This window comes from Barbus barbus (assembly GCF_936440315.1).
Source record: "Barbus barbus genome assembly, chromosome: 37".
Classification (NCBI taxonomy): domain Eukaryota; kingdom Metazoa; phylum Chordata; class Actinopteri; order Cypriniformes; family Cyprinidae; genus Barbus; species Barbus barbus.
Window position 1 is genome coordinate 1672501 of NC_136715.1, and position 24348 is coordinate 1696848.

At 33.2% G+C, this 24348-nt stretch overlaps 2 protein-coding genes across 3 annotated transcripts in view; one reads left to right on the forward strand and one right to left on the reverse strand.

The window, feature by feature from the left end:
• The window catches only part of gnb4b (guanine nucleotide binding protein (G protein), beta polypeptide 4b), a 15450-nt gene extending 5343 nt beyond the window's left edge, over positions 1-10107 (reverse strand). The window contains exons 1-9 of one of the 2 annotated variants that reach the window (XM_079396846.1): positions 9919-10107; positions 7331-7429; positions 7158-7196; positions 4639-4745; positions 4296-4359; positions 3291-3453; positions 2478-2544; positions 1883-2084; positions 1129-1345 (exon numbers count right to left, since the gene is read on the reverse strand). In XM_079396846.1, the coding sequence (XP_079252972.1) occupies positions 1129-1345; positions 1883-2084; positions 2478-2544; positions 3291-3453; positions 4296-4359; positions 4639-4745; positions 7158-7196; positions 7331-7387 (916 nt within the window). In that variant the 5' untranslated portion in view covers positions 7388-7429; positions 9919-10107. Of the gene's footprint in view, positions 1-1128; positions 1346-1882; positions 2085-2477; positions 2545-3290; positions 3454-4295; positions 4360-4638; positions 4746-7157; positions 7197-7330; positions 7512-9918 lie in introns of those variants that run through there. The other variant, XM_079396847.1, reaches the window with a different exon arrangement.
• Positions 10108-19557: 9450 nt separating this feature from the next.
• The window catches only part of LOC306857104 (protein Shroom2-like), a 28177-nt gene continuing 23386 nt past the window's right edge, over positions 19558-24348 (forward strand). Inside the window, exons 1-2 of the mRNA XM_079396798.1 lie at positions 19558-19798; positions 24031-24179. Coding sequence (XP_079252924.1) covers positions 19661-19798; positions 24031-24179 — 287 coding nt within the window. The 5' untranslated portion in view covers positions 19558-19660. The remainder of the gene's footprint in view (positions 19799-24030; positions 24180-24348) is intronic.

The window sequence follows — 24348 nt, forward strand, 5'->3', positions numbered from 1 at the left end:
ATATCGGCATAATTTTTCATATCGGGCCGATGCCGATATTTACATTTTAAGTCTTTATCAGCCAATTCGGATAACGTTCTGATAATATCATGCGTCCCTAAAATGAATAAAATAAATTATTTAAAAAACAATGATAAAAACATATAAAAAAAATATATAAATTAAATAAAATCAAACCATATAAAATTAGAAAAAATTAAATAAAAATATTGATATCTCTCTATTAATCGATTCTAATTTTTATGGAATGACATTGATTCATAAATCCTAAGAATCAATTAGTCTAGCCTGTTTTTAGTTAATGAGCGGAACTTTGAAGGGCACCTCCCATCCAATAGATCTCAATAAGCATTGTGCTTTGGTACTTTTAATATGAAACCGTCTCAGATTTCAAATTCTGTCCATTGTATTGCAGTATTCATACAATAAATGCCGTTTTGGCGCTGTTTCATGTGGAGTGACAGATCACTGTAGCGCCTCAGTGAACTAACCATCTTCTCCACATTAATACCAGTTTCAGCACAAAATAAACATGACTAAACATCCAAAGACAATTTAAAAGAAAGAGTACAACTTTACAATCCGCATCCTGTCTCATGTAATCTCTCAATCAGTGTTTTAGCCGCGCAGAGACGTCATAATGGCTTGTAAACAATGTCACGTAACGTCATTTACCTCAGAAAAAACATTCTGTGACATACTGAAAAATAAACTGTAGAGAGGGGCATTTTGCTAAATTTGAAGTAATTGTAACTTTATTATTTAAAGAGTAATTTTAGCAGTTATATAGCCTACAAATCAGTCAATTGTAACCTTCAATAGTAATGTAGTAGCCTACCACCTGACTCTCGTATATTTTACAGCATTAGTTGAAAGATTTTTTTTCCTTGATAAAATGTGTCACATACTGTACCTGATATCCAAAATAATCTACATTGAATCGGTAATCGACTCGAAAGCTTGTGAATGAGTCAAATCGAATCGTGAAATTAATGTCAAAACCCAGCCCTAATAACAATAAATAATAACAACAAAATAAGTAAATAATAAAAATAAATATGCACAAACCCTCCCCCTATAATCACACATTTACATTTTCAAGGGTAGTGAATTTTTTTTTGCTCTTACCTGCACGTTCGCCTTTTAAAGTGTCCCAAACATTGCAATTGAAGTCGTCGTATCCGGCCAGCAGGAGGCGTCCACTCTTGGAGAAGGCCACGGAGGTGATACCGCAGATGATGTTGTCGTGAGAATACATCATGAGCTCCTGATCCGCGCGCAGGTCAAACAGCCTGCAGGTGGCGTCGTCTGAACCCGTTGTGAAGGCATTTCCATTCGGAAAGAACTATTCGGAAGTAAACAACCAAACTCAATACAATTGCCCATGTAGAGGAGCTTCTAGGACACAATAAACGCCACCTAGAGCTACACGATTAATCAAATACGACTGTCATGCGCACCTCGTCAGTAAAGCCGGTTCTGTAATCAGTATCAATCTCCATCAAGGAGCAGCATTTACTACACAGAGCCGTAGTTCACTGACAAGCTACGCAAAACAAATCGATATACAGACAGTTTAATCATATATTGTCGTAGTCCTGTTTATTAGTCATGCTGAATCAATAAAAGCAGTTAAATCTGTTTATTTAGCTAGCGTTATAGGCATCTCCTGGGTTTCTTCTGCGGGGTGTATTTGGAGTATCTCTGGCCTTCAGATGGAGATTTACTACTGATCACAGAACCGTGCTTCACAGACAAGATGTGCATGACAATCACAGCTTCTGTCTAATCATGATTTCATTGCCTTTTATCGTGCAGCCCTAACACCACCCAATTTAAACAAACAGCAAGCGTGATTTTAACAGTTGATCGAAACACTTACGCAAACGGCATTTATATCCGAGACGTGGCCGGTGAAGGACTGCCTGCACATCCCGTCTCTGATGTCCCACAGTTTGGCAGAAGCATCGCAGGCTCCTGACACGAACGTCTTTAAGTCGGGACTGACCGACAGACTCATGACATCACCCGTGTGTCCCGTGAAACTGGTGGTCTGCTGGCCCGTCTCAATGTCCCACAATGCACTGCAGGAGCAAAGTTAAACATGGAGTCCATTTCGTTTCAATCAAAACTAAATGCTTTTAAAGACAACATGAAACAACACCTTTTATGCATTTAACATTGCAATAAATATTTCCTGTTGCAACAGTAGAGCGTGCCGATAGCAATGTAAAGTAATGGGTTTGAATCCCAGGGAATGCATGAGCTAATACAACATATACCTTAAATGCCAGTCGCTTTGGATAAAAGAAAATTCATGATAAAATATACAATAAAAAAAAAAAAAAAAAAATCTAAATTTCAACAGGAAAAAATTAAACTAAAATATGTACATGTTTACACCATTTATCCCTTGACATACTAATGCTTCACAATAATGAGTTTAATTATTATTATTTTATGTAACATTAACTCACCATGTGGTGTCACCAGAGCTGGTGATGATCTGATTGTCATCAAGAAAACGACAGCAAGACAGATAGCCTACAGAATATTAATAGAAAATTAATTATGTATTCCATAATTATATATTGTATGAAATACCACACAGAAAGACCTGTTTTAGAGCAGGGTTTCCCAAACTGAGGTTTGTGAGTTTGCTAAGGTAATAATATTTAATTAAATCATAATGTCAAATTTAAATACATAATTATGTTTACATATGATATAAAATACAGAATCGTATTATAATTTCTGTTCAACAGTTTGGAATAATTCGATTTTTATAATGTTTTTGAAGGAAGTCTCTTCTGCTCATCAAGGCTGCATTTATTTGATCAAAAACATAACCTAAAATAACCATTTTCTATTTAAATTAGTGCTGTCAAAAGATTAATCACATCCAAAATAAAAGTTTGTGTTTACATAATATATGCGAGTCTTACTAATTTAAATATATTTTTATAATGTAATTTATTCCTGTGATGAAGCTAAATTTTCAAAAATAATTTAAATAACAATTATTCAAAACTTTTGACCAGTAGTGGATAATTATTATTTAAAATTAATAATATTATTACAATAAAAACAGTAAAAATAGTACACTTGAAATTATTTTTTTTGATTACCTGCATAAACCGGCATCAGAGAGTCGAGAATACGCAAATGTGTTGTTAAATTATTGAAATATTTACTTTAAACCTCAGCAAACATTTCAGGTCAAAGGGGTTCTGCTGATTAATCCCTGTTTTAGAGGAAGTACTAGGTAATATTAATAAAAGTGACTCTACCTGTGTGTCCAGCCAGTTCTCGGTTGACCCTGACGTTGCCCTCGCGGGTTTTAAGGCTGTAGGTGGAGCAGATGTTGTCTAGGCCTCCGCAGGCCACATAGTTCCCCGACGGGGCGTAGGCACAGGTCATGACCCAGGAGGAGCGCAGGGGAATAGCGTGCATCTGCCGGACAGAGTTAAAAACATGCAGCTTACTTCAGCAATATAATAAGCTAAAGCTGAAGAATAAAAGAAAACAACTATAAAAAGTGGTAATCTTTTACCTTAAATAGAATAGTTCATCCAAATATGGTAACTTGCTAAAAAAAATTAATTGTGCTCATCCTCAGGCCAACCAAGATGTAGAGGAGTTTGTTTCTTCATCAGATTTGGAGAAATGTAGCATCGCATCAGTGTCTCAGCAATGGATGTGAATGGGTGCCGTCAGAATGAGAGCCCAAACAGCTGATAAAACATCACAATTAATCCATAATATCTCTTCCTCCAGTGAAAAAGTGCATCTCCTGTTGTCTCTCACATCAAAATCCAGCCACATTTGTTTAGAGCTGTTTTGTCTTGTAAACGCTGCTTGATCTGCAGATTTCTCTCCTGATTCAGACCAGAACACTTTTCACTGGAGGAAGTGTTATTATGGATTATGGACTGGGATTTTAGTTAAAACGTCTTGATGATGGATTTGTTTCAGCTTTTGTCTTCTCCAGATGTTAACTGATGGACTGGAGTGGTGTGTATTATTGTGATGTTTTATCAGCTGTTTGGACTCTCATTCTGACGGCACCCATTCACTGCAATGTTACATTTCTCCAAATCTGATCTACATCTTGGATAGCCTGAGGGGGAGCACATTTGAACTATTCCCTTACAGAGCATGTTTTACCTGATTCAACTCATGAAGTCTGTATAAATTAATGCATTTAGGTCGGTGATAATAATGAACATTTTTAATTTGAATAAAGCAATGTTATAATTTTTTTTCCAGTGTACACGGCTCTAGTATCTCATTACCTTGTTGGTCGTATAACCATCCCATATGATCAGTTTGCCATCTTGGGAGGCACTGACAAGTAACCTGAAAAAAGGCAAAGAAATTATAAATATCCACACTGCAGCCTATCTATTTTTCAATCAACGAAATGTAATTAATATGGGACACAGATGGGATTTGAGCAACATGGTGGGAAAGGCCTTATTACAGCTCCACGGAAAACGAACACCAGGGTCCCAAGCGTTATTTCATGTAATATTAATCACACAGTTGAAAGGAGATCATCCCAGAGTGTTTAAAGCAGCGGTGTTTTGTATCTAAAAGCAATCGTGATGGTTAGAGTCCCTCCAATCAAACACACACCTGGAGTCGCTGCCCCAGTGCATGGCGTAGATTTTGGCGAGATGACCTCGGAGCGTGCGTCTCGTTCTCATCTGTATCCGCCCCACTGAGTCCAGGCTCGCTGTCATCTGCCATATGAGCCCAAAACAGCAAGAGATTAAAGATCGCACAACATCATCAGCTCCCATTAGAGATGTCTTCTAGACCAGTGTGTAGAGCTGACGTCAGTACAGTTAGCAAGTTCAGCATCATCTTCTGTAGCATTTCATGTGCGGTTAGCTCATTTACAGAATATTTACTCCAAATTCACGGAAAAAATTTTTACGTCAAGGAAGTCTGTAGATTAACTGGTTGATATCTATGAATAATATCGTAAAAAAAAAAATTTGATTGGCAAAAAAGGCCTAATATTGCGTAATTTGATGATGCGAAGTTCAGAAATATTAAAAACTTTCACATACAGTTTTTTCCACAAAATTATATATAAATGTGTGTGGATGTAGAAAATTAAGATACCACTTAAATTCTCATTTTCTCTGGATTTACTAGGTATGGGTTTGAGTAAAATATTATTATTTGTTTTATACTATCTGATAATATTTCCAATTTTTAAATAAAAAGTCTTTTTTTTTTTTTTTCAGAGAATGACAATGTCAAAATAACACATTTTTTCAAAAATAATCAGGGTTATATTTCACCAAATACTGATTTCTTAATTCTTATGAAGACATTGGCATTGGTTTGTCTAAAAATTAGTGCTATCAAAGTTAACGCGATAATAACGTGTTAATGCAAATTCATTTAAACAGCACTAATTTTTTAACGCACGATTATCGCAGCACGTATTTTCTGTTTGACCCGTGGTCCAACCCATAGTTGGAGAAATGGAGATGCACAGTGTTGCCAACTTAGCATCAGTGCAGACCCCTTTAGAGACTTTTTTCCCTTCAAAAAAGCACCCAAACCTTATTTAGTTTCTGAGAATAGGTGAGCACGAGGTCTTGCTCTCCCAGCGCGCACACACCTCTCTCTCTCTCTCTCTGCGTCTGCTCAGTTTCTTTTCAGCAGCACTTTAATTCAGTTAAACACATTATGTTGCTTCTCTAATTTTACATGCAATTATAGCCGAAATCACAGCACAGCTATTGTCATTCTCTTATGTGTATTTGATTTCATCAGACGACGGTGTGATTTTTTGTGCAGATTAACATCTTGGAAAGGAGAGCTGGTTATGTAGTCTTAATGGATCGCGCTTCAATCACTATTTCATATTCATTCCCTTGTCTGACAACAGAAACAGTAAAATATACCAATGAAAACTGTTTTATGGAGAATTTAGCTGCATCAAAATATAGTATGTGGGCACAGAAGGGCAAACAAATCTAATAAACAATAAATATACATTCTGCATTTTCAGATGAAGTGAGCTGCCCTGCCGTGCGGAAATGTAAACAGGTTAGTGTCAGTAAATTGTAGTAATGAGAACCTGGTATTTCTTTTTTCATGTGTCTAATAGATATGAACAAGTTCTCTGAAAAACATCTATGACCTTTGAAACATGTCTAGTCTTGACTATGGTTTCAATAATAATAAACATACATTTGCATATAGCATCCATATTTGTCCATACCCATGTTGATTAGAGTATTAAAAACTTGAAAAGTATTAATTAAAGGTACATTTAGAACAAATAAACATGTGATTAATCGCGAGTTAACTCATGACAATCAAAAAAAAGTAGTTATTTTGACCAGTTGTCATTTTATGCATAAAAGCTCTAAATGACAACATTTTTATTTACATTTTGGAAGAAATGTCATCAGTAGTTTACAGAATAAAACAAAAATTATGTTTTACATAAACACTTAACTATAAATCAAAATTCCAGAGAAACTGGGAATATTCAAGTGGTCTCTTAATTTTTTTCGATAGCGGTATAAAACGTAATTATCAGCTTTAATGCATGTGTCAAAAGTTTTGTTTTCAAGATAAAACAAATTCAATACGTGTCGTTTAACTTACAATTTGCAAAGGAGTGGAAAAATGTTCTCTATTTAATGTCAAAGAATATTTTTTATAAATTATATATTTATACGAAGTTTGTTTTAATGACAAAAAGCATTAAAATTGTGCATTTAACTTACAATCTGCAAAGTATGTTTAAATACTCTGTTTTAATAGTCCTTTTGCATATTCTTCAGTCATTGGCCATAATCAGGATTATGCATAAAATAATGTCATCAAAATCATTCATACATGTGAAAATGGGCTGATTATTAAATAAATAGTTGTATTCTGGCTCAGATGAAGACATGAATTGAGGTGCTTTTCTGCTGATCAAGTGAAAATACAAGACGACTTCACCTTACAAATGGTTGTCAAAACCAAATGAATCAAATTTAGTGAAAAGTGTGACGTGCTCGAGCAAAACTGTCACTATTTTTGATATCAGCAGCTCAAAAGGAGCAAGAAATGACTATTGGATTGTATTCAGCAAATATGATGCAGGACGGTGCAATCATTAATGATTTGTTACATACCTGCGAAAGTGTGGAGTCACTGCAGGCTTTTCTAGCATCCTGAAAAACAACAACAAATGCAATCCGTGACTAAACTGGCCAATCTAAATAAACATCACAGGAAGTGTATAGTTTGCATGGATGTCCTCTCAAATTAACGCTTCCTTTTGTTGCATGTCGGTCCAAACACTTACCCGGATCTGGTTGCGAAGCTGTTCCGCTTCCTGTCGCAACTGTTCCAACTCACTCATTGTTCCTGTTTGACCGGCACCCGAGACGACAACGTGCTGGACCTGCAATCATGCATCATACAATGACATCGCATGCACTCACCCATCAATCAAACATTGCACCAGTGATGCATGCAATCATGAAATCCCTTAAAATGCAATTACAAACGGACCAGCTTCCTTCGACCAAATCCATTCCAGCAACTTTAATTACATGCACAGACTGATCTGAGAGCATTGGGAAATGACGCTGCGCTCAAAGGGTCTTCAAAACACCACCGACTGCTGCCAAATGCCAGCCATATGTTCACTGACCTTTCGTCAAATCAGGCGTCCGTCCGCGTCTCTGATGTTTCGCTCACCTTTGATTCCACATGAATGTGTTTTAATAGAGTTAAAAGATCTACTACAAACTCCAACAGCGTCTGTGAGTAACAAGGTTATTAGAGAAGTAATACTGGACTGATGGTTACTAGTCCAGCATCTCTCATACTAAGGGTGTCATTTGAAAGAAATTAAACTGGAGTTCAGTTAGCGGTCTATGACTATAAGCCAATAATCTTTTGATTATATTTTACTTTGTGTCCAGCAAATTCCATTGAATGTCCAATAAAAATAGCTTGCCATGGATACAGTTAGCATCATCTCCCATAGTATTTCAATGTGCATAAGATCATTTACAGAATATTTACTCAAAAGTCACTAAAAATGTAAACAGATTTTTTTTTTTTGGGACATTTGGATATTAAGTTTAGAACATTTAAGATTTTTAAAATGTTTTTGCATTTATTTAATCAAAAATACAGTACAAATTGTGAAATATTATTAGAATTTCAAATAACTGTTTTCTATGTGAATCTATATTAAAGTGTAATTTATTCCTGTGATGCAAAGCTGAATTTTCAGCATCATTACTGCAGGGTCACATGATCCTTCAAAAAATAGGCATTGGTTAAAAAAAGAAAAAAAGAAAAAAAAAACAATTTTTCCATTGAATTTTCAATAAAAATAGCTAGAACATGAAACATACTGTTATCGTGACATAAAATTACTCATATCATGATGCAAGTTATTGGTTATTCTACCCAACCACTACCAGACCAACAAAACCCTCCATATATTTAATAACAAACCATCATGATAAACATTTAACAATACACCTCATGTTTTGGCCTTTATGTAATGCGGAGTAACTTTACAAAAGATTGAAAATGTTTCCTGAAAGTGTTACTCGTGTAAATCTAGCATCAGTTTATCAATGTAACAAAAATTTCAAATTCTATTTTAAGGCAAGGATTCCCAATAAATACTTTTTTTGGGGGGGCGTGAGCTGATGAAAAGCTAATAATTAAGTAAATTACTAAAATGTAAAATTAAATAATTTTAAATTCAATTAAAATAAAATACCTCCTAAAAAAAAGATACATCTTGTTTGTTTCTTGCATGTCACGCAACCATTAACCAACCTCTGAGGACCATTAGCATGTCAATGTGTTAAATATTAACTTATTAAAATATCAGGAAAGATTTCAATTAATATTTTAGTGTGTTGAAGAAATAAAACACTAAAATCAGCTCAGAGTCAGTGAAATTAAACTTGCATATCTGAGATACATGAAGGAGAACCTGTGTGCTTTTATTTAGTTAGAAAACATCATAAATACAACTGAAAAGCACTTCCAGGAAGCAATTGCCTCTTATTTGCCAGCTGGGAAGAGGAACTGAACGATATTACACACAATCACAAATTACAATAAAATATAACATGTTTAGAAAAATTGAGATCACCTAATAAATACTGAAATAATTCGGTTAAAATATAACATGCTCACCTCTTGAAAATAAGTTAAAATGAACCACTATTAACCAACTATATTTACAATTATTGCATCAGAAGACCAAAACAGCATATGAGGCTCGTAAATATCAAAATAATTAAAGCTGGCAGATATTAACATCTATAAAAAAACATAAGCTAAATCAAAACAAACATATTTCAGCAAGAAAAAGTGAAAGTAAAACTATTAGCTTCTGCTCAAACAATCTCAGCTATTGGTGTCCTTCACAAAATACTAGAAATATGAATTCTGCTGGAAGTATAACTTATAAATAGAATTACTAGCAGATTTATGAATCCAAGTAAGACTTTGATTGAAAAACAAGAGTTTGTTTACTATAGTAACTCTCGAGATTGTGTGTCGATCAAGGACACAATATGACACCCAAACTGAGATTTCTTTCATTTCTCAGCCTGATATTGAAGCTCTTCACCAGACTAGATGTAGTTTAGATGATCAGGAAACACTGAACATGTTAAATCTGTTCAGACTGAACTCTATCAGGCCTCCTGTTGCCTTTCAACCAGAACTAACACATTACAGTTTAACTAATTAGCTACTCAGTCGAGATTCAACCCATCATTGACTCCCAAAAACAGCAGAAAGAAGTTCAGAGGTGTAAATAAATACCCGTTTACGAGCTTTTTACAAGCAGGAAATAGACGAGAAAAGAGAAACACGGCGGACGATTGTTTTTTGTTTTGTTTCCCTCACCTGATCAGGCTGGTTTGGGCAAAATCCGCTTCTTTCAGATCCCTTGCATGTTGATATGCGCACAGGTAAATTTCAAAGCAGCACAATTAATTGGAAGTCAATTTTAAACACATTTAAAGGGCCACGCAGCCCTCACGCAAACCGAGAGGCAATTTTTACCAGCAATCTCTTCACCACACCCATAAGGGAACCGGGAACATGGCAACAGGCGCGGCGTAGGGGTGAACCGACGAACACCGCTTATCTACCACATGCTAAAATCACCGTATAAAAGCACAAATTTGACTTACATTAGTTACAGACACTTACAACTACGATATATCTGAAAATTGTGTGTTTGTCGTGTGAGCAGAGTCAGAACGGTAGTTGTACGTGCGGTCGGTTTCCCCTACAGATGAATGGTACAGTCCCTCCGCTGCTACAACAAAGCGCCTGTAGGAGAAACAGGAAACGTATCCGCTACATGTTTGCGTCTCACAGGGAGACTTGCATTGTTTAGTCCAGTTAAAGTTACATTTATACTCTTAAATGCTCGGAAACATTCATATGTTGGTCTAATTTAAAACTTGAATACCATTGACGTTATTTAGCCTCTTTATTGACATGTATTGTACTATGTTGTGTAAGGATAGAGAGGCAGATCAACATCATGTGTGTATCGTAATAATGTGTACTGTATACAGTACTTGCACGATTTGGGGAAAAGACTAATTAAGATTTTTTTATGAGAAAAAATGCGATTAAAAAAACAGGTTTGCTGTGCTTGTTTGAAGGGATGCCAGATTTGGACACAATCGTGTGATTATATCAGTATGGCTTTAAAATAATAATAATTATTATTATTACTACTACTAAATAAAAAGAGATTAAGAAATATTAATATTGGACTAAGGCTGCACAATATGTCCAACATATTTTGATTATATTAATATGGTTATATATAATAATAAGTGTTATTATTATTATTATTACTACTGATGCTGCTAAATAAAAACTATTACAATTACTAAATAAAAACAAAACAAGAAATATTAATGTTGAAGAAAGTCTGCCAATTTTAGCCTAAATGTTGTGATTATATTAATACGGCTATTAATAATAATTATTATTATTATTACCACTACTCACCTAAATACAAATATTAGAATTGCTAAATAAAAACAAAGCAAGAAATATTATTGGACTAGGGATGCACAATTTGGACATAATTCTGTGATTATATCATGGCTATAAAATAATAAAAATTATTATTAAATAAAAAAATATAAAAATGACTAAATCTCTAAACTAAATACATATTACTGTTGTAATATGTCACTGTAAAATAAAAAGAATATTAATAAAAATAATTTTATTTTAATTTGTAACTGTAAAATTACAATACTAATATTTATGCCTGTCCTAATTTCTTCATTTTTAGAGTTAAACCATCAAACTTTATTTCGATGGAAAACCGCAGGTATCCCCTAAACATATAAATGAACACAGTGCTGTGCTTCTCTGTGAAACACGCATGCGTTTTGATAATCTCACTAAGCCATATTGTGATTTTGGTTTTATTTTGATTAATCATGCAGCTGTAGTACTATATACACTATTTTTGCACATGCACACAAAAACCAGAAACGTATTGCATAGATAGAAATGCATTGCACAAAATCATTGCATTGTATATTGTGTTTAATGAGAGCAGTTCACTAAACTAAAACTCAATTTCAAAATGTATGATAATGCACTCTCATTCGGAAATGCTGAATATTTAATGGCGTCAATGAAAGTGAGCAGTGGGTGTAGAATCGATGCAGTGAGTTGAAAGCAATCTGTTCTCCGTCAGAGATGGTATGGGGTCTTTCAGGGCTTTACCCTCTTTAAAAGGTTTCAGGATTTCGGCCAGATGGGGTCACAGCTGAGCTCATATTGTTATTATCAACATCAGAATCATATCTGTCATTTCTATAGGGAAATATGATTGTCAAATATATTCTAACACTACATGCATTAGAAAAATCATGATGACTGTGAAGGGAAGACGAGCACCGGGTCTCCAGAAACAGCAGAGCATCAACAGCATGATCTAAAAAAAGATGCAGCAGCGGCTATAAATAGACGTGTTAATATGGAGAGGATACCCTGCTTTTGTCGTCACAAACACAGGCATATATCCAAATGTGCACTGAAATCCTTTCTTCTAAAATAGTCATCTTAAAATAATCTGAAAAATGAATGTTAAAAATGCATTTTCACATAGTATCTAAAAGTACAGAATATATTTTTGTCAAAAAGGCATTCAGTACATTTTTCGCCTGCAATGCTGCAAAGACAGACATTTAGCATAGTAAGAGCTACAGGTGTACAGTTTGTACAGTACAGCACATGCATAAAGCAAAATCAGAGCTGAATTCATCACCAGATATATCTCTAGGGGAGGCTAGTGGTTGCCGTGGTTACCGTCACAAATGGCGACTGACGTCAGGCAAGGAGGGAGTCCAGAGAGATGCACATCATTCACATAAACTGATAGATTCGGCAGTTTGATAGAAAAACTATAGTGAGCATAGAATAAATGAGCTTTAAGTTAAACTTAATACATATATAATACAAGAGAACTGTATATGAAAGTGGAAAAGCAATGCATGACACCACTGCTACACAAAATGAGATAAGCAGCACAATCAAACCAGTTAAACATAAAGGCAGTTAACTGTTTAACATCTGTTTAACCCTATAAAGCATGTTTCTAAGGCCTCTAAACAATCAAACTTTGCAGTCGCACTCAATCTCCTCCATGTCTTCTGTCTCTGATTGATTAGAGTGTTTTATCCAGTAAACGTCCAGCTTCGGCTGCTTCTCGTGTCAAATCTTTTTTTTTTTTTTTTTTTTCAATATATTTATTAACTTTTTAACAACATATTACATACACACCAGGAACAAAACTACAAAATGCAGTATAGACACATATTGATGTCTTTGCATCTTTACAACATAGCATATCTCAATTTGTACAGGACTCACATCCTCAAGACTAATAGATTAAAACACACAAAAAAAAAAAAAAAAAAAACACCCACAATATTAAGACCTCTTAATACAAATACATCCTATAGTCTCACATATCTTCAATTGTCTCCTTAAACATGTCACTATCCTCCTTCTCTATGAAGGATCTAAAGGGATTCCAAACATCTTCAAAAGTCTTACCCTTTCCTTTAATAACATATGTAATTTTCTCCATTGACATATTCAGTACCATCTCCCTGAGCCACCTTTTTATGCTGGGTGGTTCTAGATTCTTCCATTGTAATGCAATGAGGCGTTTAGCTTGTAAGATACCCATAGAAATAAAGATACATTCCTTTGACTTAAGCTTAGGATATAAATGCAGTAAAAAAATCTTTGGTTCAAAAGGAGTCAAATCTTGACTGATTTTGATCAAGTAAGCGTCAGAATAACTGCAGTAATATCTCCAGATGAACTCTTACTGGACTGAAGCAGCTCAGCTTTACTTGATTCTCCATCAATCATTTTTAGTCTCAAATCTGAACATCAGGATCTTTTGAGGAGCGTTTGTTTCCAGAAGCTTTACTTTCTCTGTTCCTCAGCGGAGGAATGATCTTCATCTCACATCTTCTGAGGAGCGTTTATTTCTTCATCTCTCAATCAGCATTGCATTATATGTTTGGATCATTTAGATATCATCTTACTAAGACATATTACTGGAGATATAGAGCGACCGCTGATATTTAGATCATTTTATGTCAGTATCTGCTGCACTGTTATAAACATCTCATTGATTTACATCACAAGCATCAGAATTTCATCACTTTTTATGCGTATAAATATCAGCATCTGCACCAAATTGAATATTTTTGCTCAGTTTGAGTCTCTTAATAAAACTGAGCTGTTGTTTCTCCATATTTGCACTACATCAGAATAAATCCTGATGTATAAAATATGATGCTTAACAAAAAAAAACATTAGTTTTTTTTAGATTTTGTCTAAATGCTGTTCCATGTAGCCAAAAATATATATTTATATATATATTTTTTTTCCTGACTATTACTTCATATGCCATGCTTTACAGGGTTTGAATGCTAATATTACTCATCATGTCAGTATTTTCTGCTGTTGTTCTGATGTTGCGCCGCGATCTGAGCGTACTGGACATCAGCTTCCTTTTCAGAAGTTGCAGAACGTTGGGCGTTTGTAGATTTGCTGAAATTAACACAGGAGTACTGAACTTCCTCCTCCTGATGAACTGACTTTACTCTCTCCTCCAGGTCAAAGGTCACAGGCGGTGTTGATTCATTTTCGTACACATTTTCATTCTGAAGAAAAGCCAAGTCAAAAGTTAATGTTCGAAACTGGTCTGTCATCAGTCTATTAAAAACCTGGCCAGTGTAGGTTTACCTGTTTGCTTTGCTCTTTTACTTCTGTCCTTCTGTTTAAATAGAAGAAGAAAACATAAACATGACATCTGCGCAGTTATGAAGGTACGGTCACGTTAGCGATATTTCATGGGCAAAAAGGTCAAAAATGATGGCATCACCACACTTATAAGACTTTATAACAAGTAAACAAATCACAGAAATGACACAAAACAATGTTTGCTTGATAATTCAACACTTTATGTGAAACATACCTCAAACAAATTAATGGAAAATAGTTTTCCATATCAAAACATTATGGAATCATTCAATGTTGAGGAAAAAAATATGGATCAGCTTGTAATTTGCATTTCTGACATAAATACCGGCAAATATCTAAAATGCTAATTAGTCAACAGTTAAAAGAGAGTGCTTCCAGACCTTAACGAGCTGTTGAACTTGGCTAATTGAAAGGAAACATGGCTCCAACAAGAGAGCTGTCTGTTGAAACAATGCAAGTGATTATAAAACTCCTTCGAGAAGGAAATCCATCACGGAGTGTGGCAGAAGAAGTTGGATGCTCCCAGTCAGCTGTTTCTAACATCTGGTGCAAGTATAAACAAAATGGAAAGGTTACAAAAGGAAAACAAACAGGCAGATCGAGGAAGACATCAAAGATTGAAAAAGTATAGTGGAAATGGAAAAAACTAACGCTCCATCTTGCAAAGCTGATCTGGAACCAGCTTGATGAAGAATATTCATATCCAATAATATGTCTCCTCAAAACCACAGCAGTTGAGATGAACATGAAGAGATGTAAAGAAGAACCAGATCACAGACTCACATCCTCCACAGAGCTGCACAAACCAGCAGCAGAACGACAGGAATCAGGAGCGGCCACAGCGTTATGATTCCATACGCCACATCTGGAGACATAAATAATATTAGACCAGATTCACAGATTCTAATGGAAGCCCGTTTCACCTGATTTCTTACTTTTTCTCTCAGAACTGCGAAATATTAATAAAATCAGAATTGTGAGAAAAAAAAAATCAGAATTGCTTGATATAAATTAGAAATCCCCCCCCCCCCCCCCTCCCCCTCGGAATTGGGCTTTATTAAGAAAAAACATCTTTATGAGAAAATTGAGATATAATTGTGAGAATTGTGAGATATAACAAAATCGCAATTCTAAGAAATAAACTCGCAAATTTGAGTTAAATTAGAATCACGTGATACAATTGTGCAATTGTAAGAAAACTGTATTTTTCCCCCTCGGAATTGGACTTTATAACTTACAACTGCAAGTTTATATCTCATAACTCTGAGGAGGAAGTGCGAGATTATAAACTCACAATTCTAAGAAATAAGCGTGCAATTGTGAGTTATAAAATCAGAGTTGTGTGATATAAATGAGCAATTTTACCAGCTCGGAATTGGACTTTATAAAGAAGAAAAAAAATGTCTTTATGAGAAACAAAATCAGTATTGTGTGATATAAGCAATAAACTCGCAATTTTGCGTTAAAACAGAATTGCGTGATACAAATTTGCAATTGTAAGAAAATAGTATTTTTTCCTTCAGAATTGGACTTTATAACTTACATAACTTACAGTTGCAAGTTTATATCTCATAATTCTGAGGGGGGGGGGGGGTCTGAATTGCGAGACAAAAATTCAAAATTGTGAGATAAGTGGCAATTACCTTATTAATTTAATATCTTGCATTATTATTCTTTTTTTATTTTTTATTTCATTCAGAAACAGATAGCACAGGTACGTCTGCAAGATGTCTGTTACAGATCGCTTCATCTGGAAAGCATCTGCTGTGTACAAACATCCGACAGGTGTCTTTAAGATGTCAGTTTTACATACATTCTAAATCATAAACATCCTAAAGACATCTAATAGACGTCTATTTGACATCCGTCCAATAGACGGATTGCAGATGAGCAAACAGTAAAAAAATACATATTGCAGATGTTAAATAGACGTCTCTGTGATGTGCGTGTGCTATACGATTCACAATAACACACCAATCAAGCTTTTTTCTCATGTTTTACTCACCGGTAACATTGAGGAGCGTCTCGGCCGATGTGAATGTTTGAAAGTGTTCCAGTGCACATGAGTATCTGTCTGAATCCTCATGATTCACCACAGAAACATGCAGCGGATCACTGGTATAACCGAGATCCAAACGAACCCTGTTCTTCAACCAGATGAAGGTTTGTTTTGGAGGGCAGCTGGTCTTACAGGTCATTGTGATGTTCTGACCTTCAGTCACACGATCAGAGTCCACAGACACCTGGAGATCTAATAAAACACACACATCTGTCTCTATCTGTGTCCCTGCAGCACAAAAGCAGTCATCAGTAGCACAGGTATATTTGTAGCAATAGCCAAAAATACATTGTATGGGTCAAAATTATACATTTCTCTTTTAGGATATTAAGATCATGTTCCATGAAGATATTTAGTAAATTTCCTACCGTAAATATATCAAAACTTCATTTTTGATTAGTAATATGCATTGCTAAGAACTTTAAAGGTGATTTTCTCAATATTTAGATTTTTTTGCACCCTCAGATTCCAGATTTTCTAATAGTTGTATCTCAGACAAATATTGTCCTATCATAACAAACCATACATCAATGGGAAGATGATTTATTCAGCTTCAGATGATGCATACATCTCCATTTAAAAAAATTGACCCTTATGACTGTTTTTGTGCTTCAGGATCACAGATTTATCTTTCTCAAAATGTAAATGAAAGATGCCTACCAAGTGAAAATGAATCAAGGGGTAGGATAATATTTTACCTGTGACACGTACAGTGAATTCTGGTTGACTCTTTGAGATAGAGCTGATGTTTTCTTCTCTGTAAATGAAGCTCATGTGATATGTGCCAGCGTCTGTCTCTTTTAGACCATGAATTAGTAGATAACACATGTGAAAAAAACCTTTAATATATCTGTACCGGGAGTCCTTACTGGGATCTGCTAGAGTTTCAGTATTATTTACTCTGAGTTTCCATGCTTGAAATATCCATCCAGGATCTAATAAACATTTGGACCCCAGAGCCACGGTGGATCCTGCAGGAGCACAAACTGATCCAGGGGGAAAATCACAGGGTCAGTCTGGACAAATACACCTGAAATGCACCAAAAAAGGTGAACATTTACAATTTACCTAAAGAAAATGAATTGAAAAGAAATTAAATTTAGTGCTTAGTCAAAGTAGCTTTGTAGCACTGGAGGTTTTTACAAGAACACAATAAAGACTTAAATGATTGAGTGAATGAGTCCTACCTTTCAGAAACAGCAGATATAACACCGTGAGTGAGATTTACTCAGAATTATGAATTAATAAATGTTTGCTTTGAATAAAGTCTCCTTAAGAGGACTGAAGACTCGACACAAAAACATCTAAAAGCAGAACGATTATAAATAATGCAGGAAAACACCCAAATTGAGGAACAAACACATTTTTCTATTCTACAAATGAAAGCAAATCTAATAAAAATGTTCATGCACATAAACATTTAATGGCAAACACTACACACAAGACAAATTAAAAACATATGCAGTTTAATGCAAGTCTTTTACCTGTTTATGAAATAATTTCCTCATTCTTAGAAATTCAGGAGTTCCTAAGAGTGACTTTATTTATAGCATGCCCTGTCCCTTTCACAACATCATTTCCTTACATACAGACTGTATCATCTCACTGGCTGTTTTCTTGATTATGTCCTGTGTTTACTGTACTTTTAGGTCAATATGGCTTTTGTGACTTCAATACAATTAGAATAGATTTTCTCCTTATTTGAGCATATTTGAGAGCTGCTGTTCTGCTAATTATTAATTAAAACACAAGAAAGAAACACAGAAAGAAACAGAAGCGAGTTTCAGGAAGAAAACTGATCTCACACTGACCTCTGCTGCTCGCAATTTAGATTTATTTATTTAATTATTATTTGTTTGTTTGTTAAATTTCTTATTCGTTAGAGCGAAACATAGGCTATTTATAAAACAAGACATTTTTGTTCAGTCATTTTATTTGCATTTTAGCTGAAGATGAAGCGTCAACACAATATTGCTTTTATGTCTCCTCGCACATGCAATATTGTTTTTATTTTCATGTTTGCTCGAGTAAATAAGTTAACTAAATCTGTTCAACAAATTTGACATATTTTATATAAACTTGTAATGAGTGTAGTTTTTCTAAATATTAATTCCCGAATTGATTTCTTTAATTTATTTTAATAATCATTTTATTGATTGATTGTTGCATGGTTTGCCCTATAAAAAATAAATAAATATATAAAATACATTTGTAAATATTTTACATGAATTTGCAACTTTATGTGATTCTGATATTATTTCCTGAATTTATTTATGTTTGGTCAAATAAATAAATTAAATATCTTCAATCATTTTTAAATCTTTTATATGAATTTCCAACTTTATGTGTGTTTTTAGTCTGATATTAAATCCTGGATTGATTTCTTTAATTATTTTAATAATTATTTTATTGATTGATTGTTGCATGTTTTGCCCAATTAATAAATAAATATATACAATACATTTTTAAATATTTTACATGAATTTGCAACTTTATGTGTGTATTAATTCTGATATTGTTTCCTGAATTAATTAATTAATTAATTTTCTTTTTTTTTATTTATGTTTGGTCAAATAAATAAATAAATTAAATATCTTCAATCATTCATTTATTTATTTATTTATTTATTTTTTCTTATGTGTGTATTAATTCTGATATTATTTCCTGAATTTATTTATTTATTTTTATTTTCTTTTTTATTTATGTTTGGCGAAATAAATAAATTAATTAAATATCTTCAATCATTTTTAAATTGTTTTGTCTGATATTAATTCCTGGATTGATTTCTTTCTTATTTTATTGATTGTTGCATGTTTTGCCCAATTAATAAATAAAAATAAATATATACAATACAATTTGTAAATATTTTACATGAATTTACAACTTTATGTGTGTATTAATTCTGATATTATTTCCTGAATTAATTAATTTATTTATTAATGAACTCACGTTTTAATAACATTAATCACTGAAATTATTTCCTAGATATACTTTTAATAATAATAATAAAAACTTAAGAGTTCTGATCATGAGGGCAGTTCTCCACTGTGCGCAGAGCCGGAAGCGGCCAGCAGGTGGCGCTGCTCTTCTGATCCCAATGGAGTTTGATGAAGCTCAACTACAGACGCCAAAGACTGAAACACGCCGCTGGAGTCACATCTAGTCCGGGATAGTTTTCTGCAGGTGTTTTTGTTCGTTTCTGGAAGCCGAGACTACACAGAATGAGAGAAAGCAGCGGCTCCTGAGAGAGTTGGTGTGATGATGGAGAGAGTAGATGGAGAACATGTAGATGATGGAGGTGTGGAGTTTGTGGAGCTGTTATTGATCGGAGGCTCTCCGTGGGGCTTCACTCTCAGAGGAGGACTGGAGTATCACGAGCCGCTGCTCATCACCAAGGTATTATCACGAGGACATCTCATTAAATACTGCTGACAATCCTTCCATGATTTATGATAGAGAAAGGGCTTTCAATATTTTAGATGTCAAAGGTCCCAAATATGATCATCCTAATCCTGGCATTTAAAAGGCAGCTATACTAAAAACACAGTTACTGCTGTGATTATATACTGATATACTGTAAGTGTAAAATATTATTTGGAAAATATTTAGATTTTAGACAGAAATATGTATTTCCCTATTCACTAATTCATCCCCCTATTCATCTAATTTTTTAATTGTTTTATTTTATTTATTTGAAAAATATTTTAATATTAATTAATTAATTAATTAATTAATTAATTAATAGCCTCTGTATTGAAGCACCATCTGACCATCTCTCACTGAACCATTTCACCGCACTACTTTTAGTTTATTATTTATTATTCTGAAATACAGTTTAGGAAATATATAGTTAAATAAAATGGAAAATAAAAGTTTTATAAAATGCTGTATTTATTGTAAATACTGTAATTTTACTCTGCAGTAGTGTATAAAATGAAAATATATTAATTATTAATAATGTATTATTTGTTTGTTTCTTTGAATATAAAAACAATTATTATTATTATTATTATTATTAGAGATTTTAATTATAAATTTAAAATATAATAATATTATTTAATAAATTATAGTACAAATAGTATAAAGTGCAAGTGTTCATTCGTATTAATTTAATTATTTATTATTTTGTTCATTTTGAATTAATAATAACAATAATTATATTATTTGTAATTATTAAAATTATTATTATTTTATAAACAAAATATGCAAATAACAACAATAATGATAATATATTAATAATAATAATAATAATTATTGTGTAATAAAAATGTGCACAAATACCACACTAATAATATATTGTTATTAGTATTATTAATATTTATGGTCATATTGAAATAAGTACTCTAAATTAGTACAGTAAACCGAGAGCTCTTTAAAAATGCATTTTAAATTAAAATTGCATTTAATATCAGAAAAATCATTGAATTTTCCTCCAAATTGTTCAGGCCTTGTTTGTTTGGAGCATTTGAGCGCAAATACAGACACTTGATCAAATGAAGGACATTCACACATTTATAAAATACTGTTTAAAACGTGTTTCACGTAACATTACAGTATTTATTTCATGTGTTTATTGTTGCCGTCTCTGTGGATTAAGCTGCATGGGAATAAATAAACTGGATCTAATTCAAATTCCCGTAAACTTTCCTGTAGCCTTATTCTGTGTAATTCTTCACTGTTTCTTTAATGTGAAATATAACAGCACAGCTGCACAAAAGAGCATCAAAATCCACTGTAAGTTTGACAGGAGCTACTAAAACAAGCATGTGTTTCTGAATCCAGTCTATAGTTCACTGCACTTCATCCAAACCACATTTCTGAACACTACTGAGTGTGCACTACTGCGTACAGCGCAGAGGAAATGATGCGACTCTAACGTTTCAAGCTGCTGAATATTTAAGGCTGTGCTCGGGTTTCAGTGAAGGAAACACAGCTGATGGCATCTGATAGCAGCTCATACTGTTGCCTCGGCTGCTCTCCACAGCGCTCATGATGACATGTTCTTAGCTTTAGTCTCTGCTGCTGTTCTCATCAGGGTCCTGTAGGATCGATGTTGGACTGTCCTCGTCCCATATGTGACCCTGGACCACAAAACCAGTCATAAGGGTCAATTTTTTGAAATTGAGATGTATACATCATCTGAAAGCTGAATAAATAATCTTTCCATTGATGTATGGTTTGTTATGATTGGACAATATTTGTCTGAGATACAACTATTAGAAAATCTGGAATCTGAGGGAGCAAAAAAATCTAAATATTGAGAAAATCTCCTTTAAAGTTGTTCAAATGAAGTTCTTAGCAATGCATATTACTAATCAAAAATTAAGTTTTGATATATTTACAGTAGAAAATGTACTAAATATCTTCATGAAACATGATCTTTACTTAATATCCTAATGATTTTGACTGCTTTTGTGCTGCAGGGTCACACATGTTCGTCTTAAATCGGTCTTTGAACTAAACAGTGAACAGACTTTCTGAATTAAATGTAATAAAATAGTAAATAATAATAATAATAATAAAATAAAAGAATAATTACCAAAAAAGCATGGCAAATAAATTTAATTCTTAAATCATATTTACAATTTAATAATAATAATAAAAAAAGATTAATGAATGAACAAATGAATTAAATTGATATTTTTCGATTAGGTAAAAATAAAAATAGTAAGAAATAATAATATAATAAAAATCTAATACAAATAATAATGATCAAAAACATTTCTAATAAATTGAGTTCTTAAATCATTTTTACAATTTAATAATTATGAAAAATAATAAACACATGATGTTTTTATTATTTTGTTCATAAAACAGGATTTAACATATAAAATAAGACCCTATGAAATCCATTAGTTTTTTTCTTAAATTCCATTTTAATATTTTATATCAGGTTAAAATGTTTTAGGTTCAAATTAAATGTAAAAAAAAAAAAGAAATATGAATAATTAAAATATTATAATTTTTTAAAAATATAAATATATATTTATTTGTATAGTATTTTAAATATGATATAAAATGTAATTATTTTTGTTAATTAAATGTTATTCTTTTTCTTTTTTTAGACAGTTAATATAAACACTTTTTAAAAAAATCATTGTTGTTCATTTAAATTATGCTGAAAGTCACACTGAATGTCTCAAACGTCATTTCTTTAGAAATCAAAAACACAAACACACTCGAGGAATAACAGGTTTTCTTTAAGGGCTTCCTGAGGATTTTCACTAAAATGGCTGGTTGATGGTTTATTAAGGCATGTTGTTGAACTTTAAATAAAATTAGTATTATTACTATTAATTGTATTTAGTGTCAGTACACTAGTAATATTGATTATTTTAATTTAATTATGATGATAATAATAATAATTACTTGAGTTTATCATGTGGTTTAGGTTGAATATGTTTGTTTTTAAGAAATAAATGAGGTTGACTGTGTTTTTATTTCCTATCATATATCATTCCTGAGCAGACACACAAACCACATCCATCTCAACATGGAAGCTGCAGTAAGATATTGCATATATAACCCTAGACATGCCAGAGATGTCACTGGTGCTCTGTTATCAGGGCTTTGACAGCTGCTTTAAACCTTCAGTGCAATAATGTCTGCACATGTAATATTACATAATGAGATTGTGTACTTGTAATTGGATTATATTACATTTTAAAATACCTGTAATCAGACTACAGTTGCTTTTTTTGTTGATTACATGATTACATGTTATTCACACAATAGCATTAAGTTATTCATAATTGATTGATTCTCCCTCATTCTTCCCTAAAATAACCTGCTTCATACATTATTCAGAAAGTCTTCTAGTTTAAGTCCAGTCAACTACTGACTACTATGGTCACAACATGCAAACAAATAAAATATTTCATCTTTTTAAAGTATTTTATTTTGATTGTTGTTATTTTTTAAATTATTTATTTCAATTTGACATATGATTGAACTAATTATTAGCTTTTCATTAAACTCACAAACCCCCTGCAGTTCCTTCATGAACCCCAGTTTGGGAAATCTTAATGTACTTCATGTTGTTAAAAACAACAAACGGAATATATTTTCTTTCTCTTTGTATTTTTATACCGATATGTACAGGATTATCCTGTTTAAATCAATGTGGTAAACGAGGTGGGTCAAAAGGAATCAGTTTTTGCTTAAAGGTGAAGACTTTACTCGATGCATGTTTTGCAAGCTTCTCCTTTCTGTCAAACATATTTTATTGGACTGTCCAGCTTTTAACGTATGTAGAAAACTCTTTAATGAACTCACTTTATTTAGAATAATTTTACCAGAAAAAGTTTTAGAATTTTTCTTATCATTTGTTAATGTAAAAAATCTTGTGTAATATAACTGTTTGCTGGTTTTTATTGTATTTGTTATACTTGTATTTTGCCATGAAAATAGCCTAAGATGCTGACATGGCATTCAATAAAAAATATACTAATACTATTACAAAAGTAGTCTGATTATATGACCTAAAATGTGTAATGTAATGGATTGTTTTTGTCATGTAATTTGGGATTAGTACCAGATTACACTGTAAGTGATCTACCATCACTGTCTGCAGTAATGTCGTTGTTCTTGTTCTGGCAGACGTTGCTGATGTTTGTTTGTGTGTTTAGGTGGAGGACGGGAGTCGAGCAGCGCTGGGTCGAGTCCAGATCGGTGATGAGATAGTCAGCGTGAACTCTGTTCTTCTCAGCGGTTACAGACTGGAGGCCATTTGTCTGGTGAAAAGCTCATATAAAACACTCTCTCTGGGAATAAAACGGTAGGATTCACTATTGACGTCCACGTAAAATCAAAATTGACCCAATTTGCTGGATTACTTGCTATTTAGTTGATGTCCCTTCAAACCTCCTGTCTTAAGACTTTGCGGGGAAGTCGTGGCCTAATGGTTAGAGAGTCGGACTCGTAATACAAAGGTTGCGGGTTCGAGT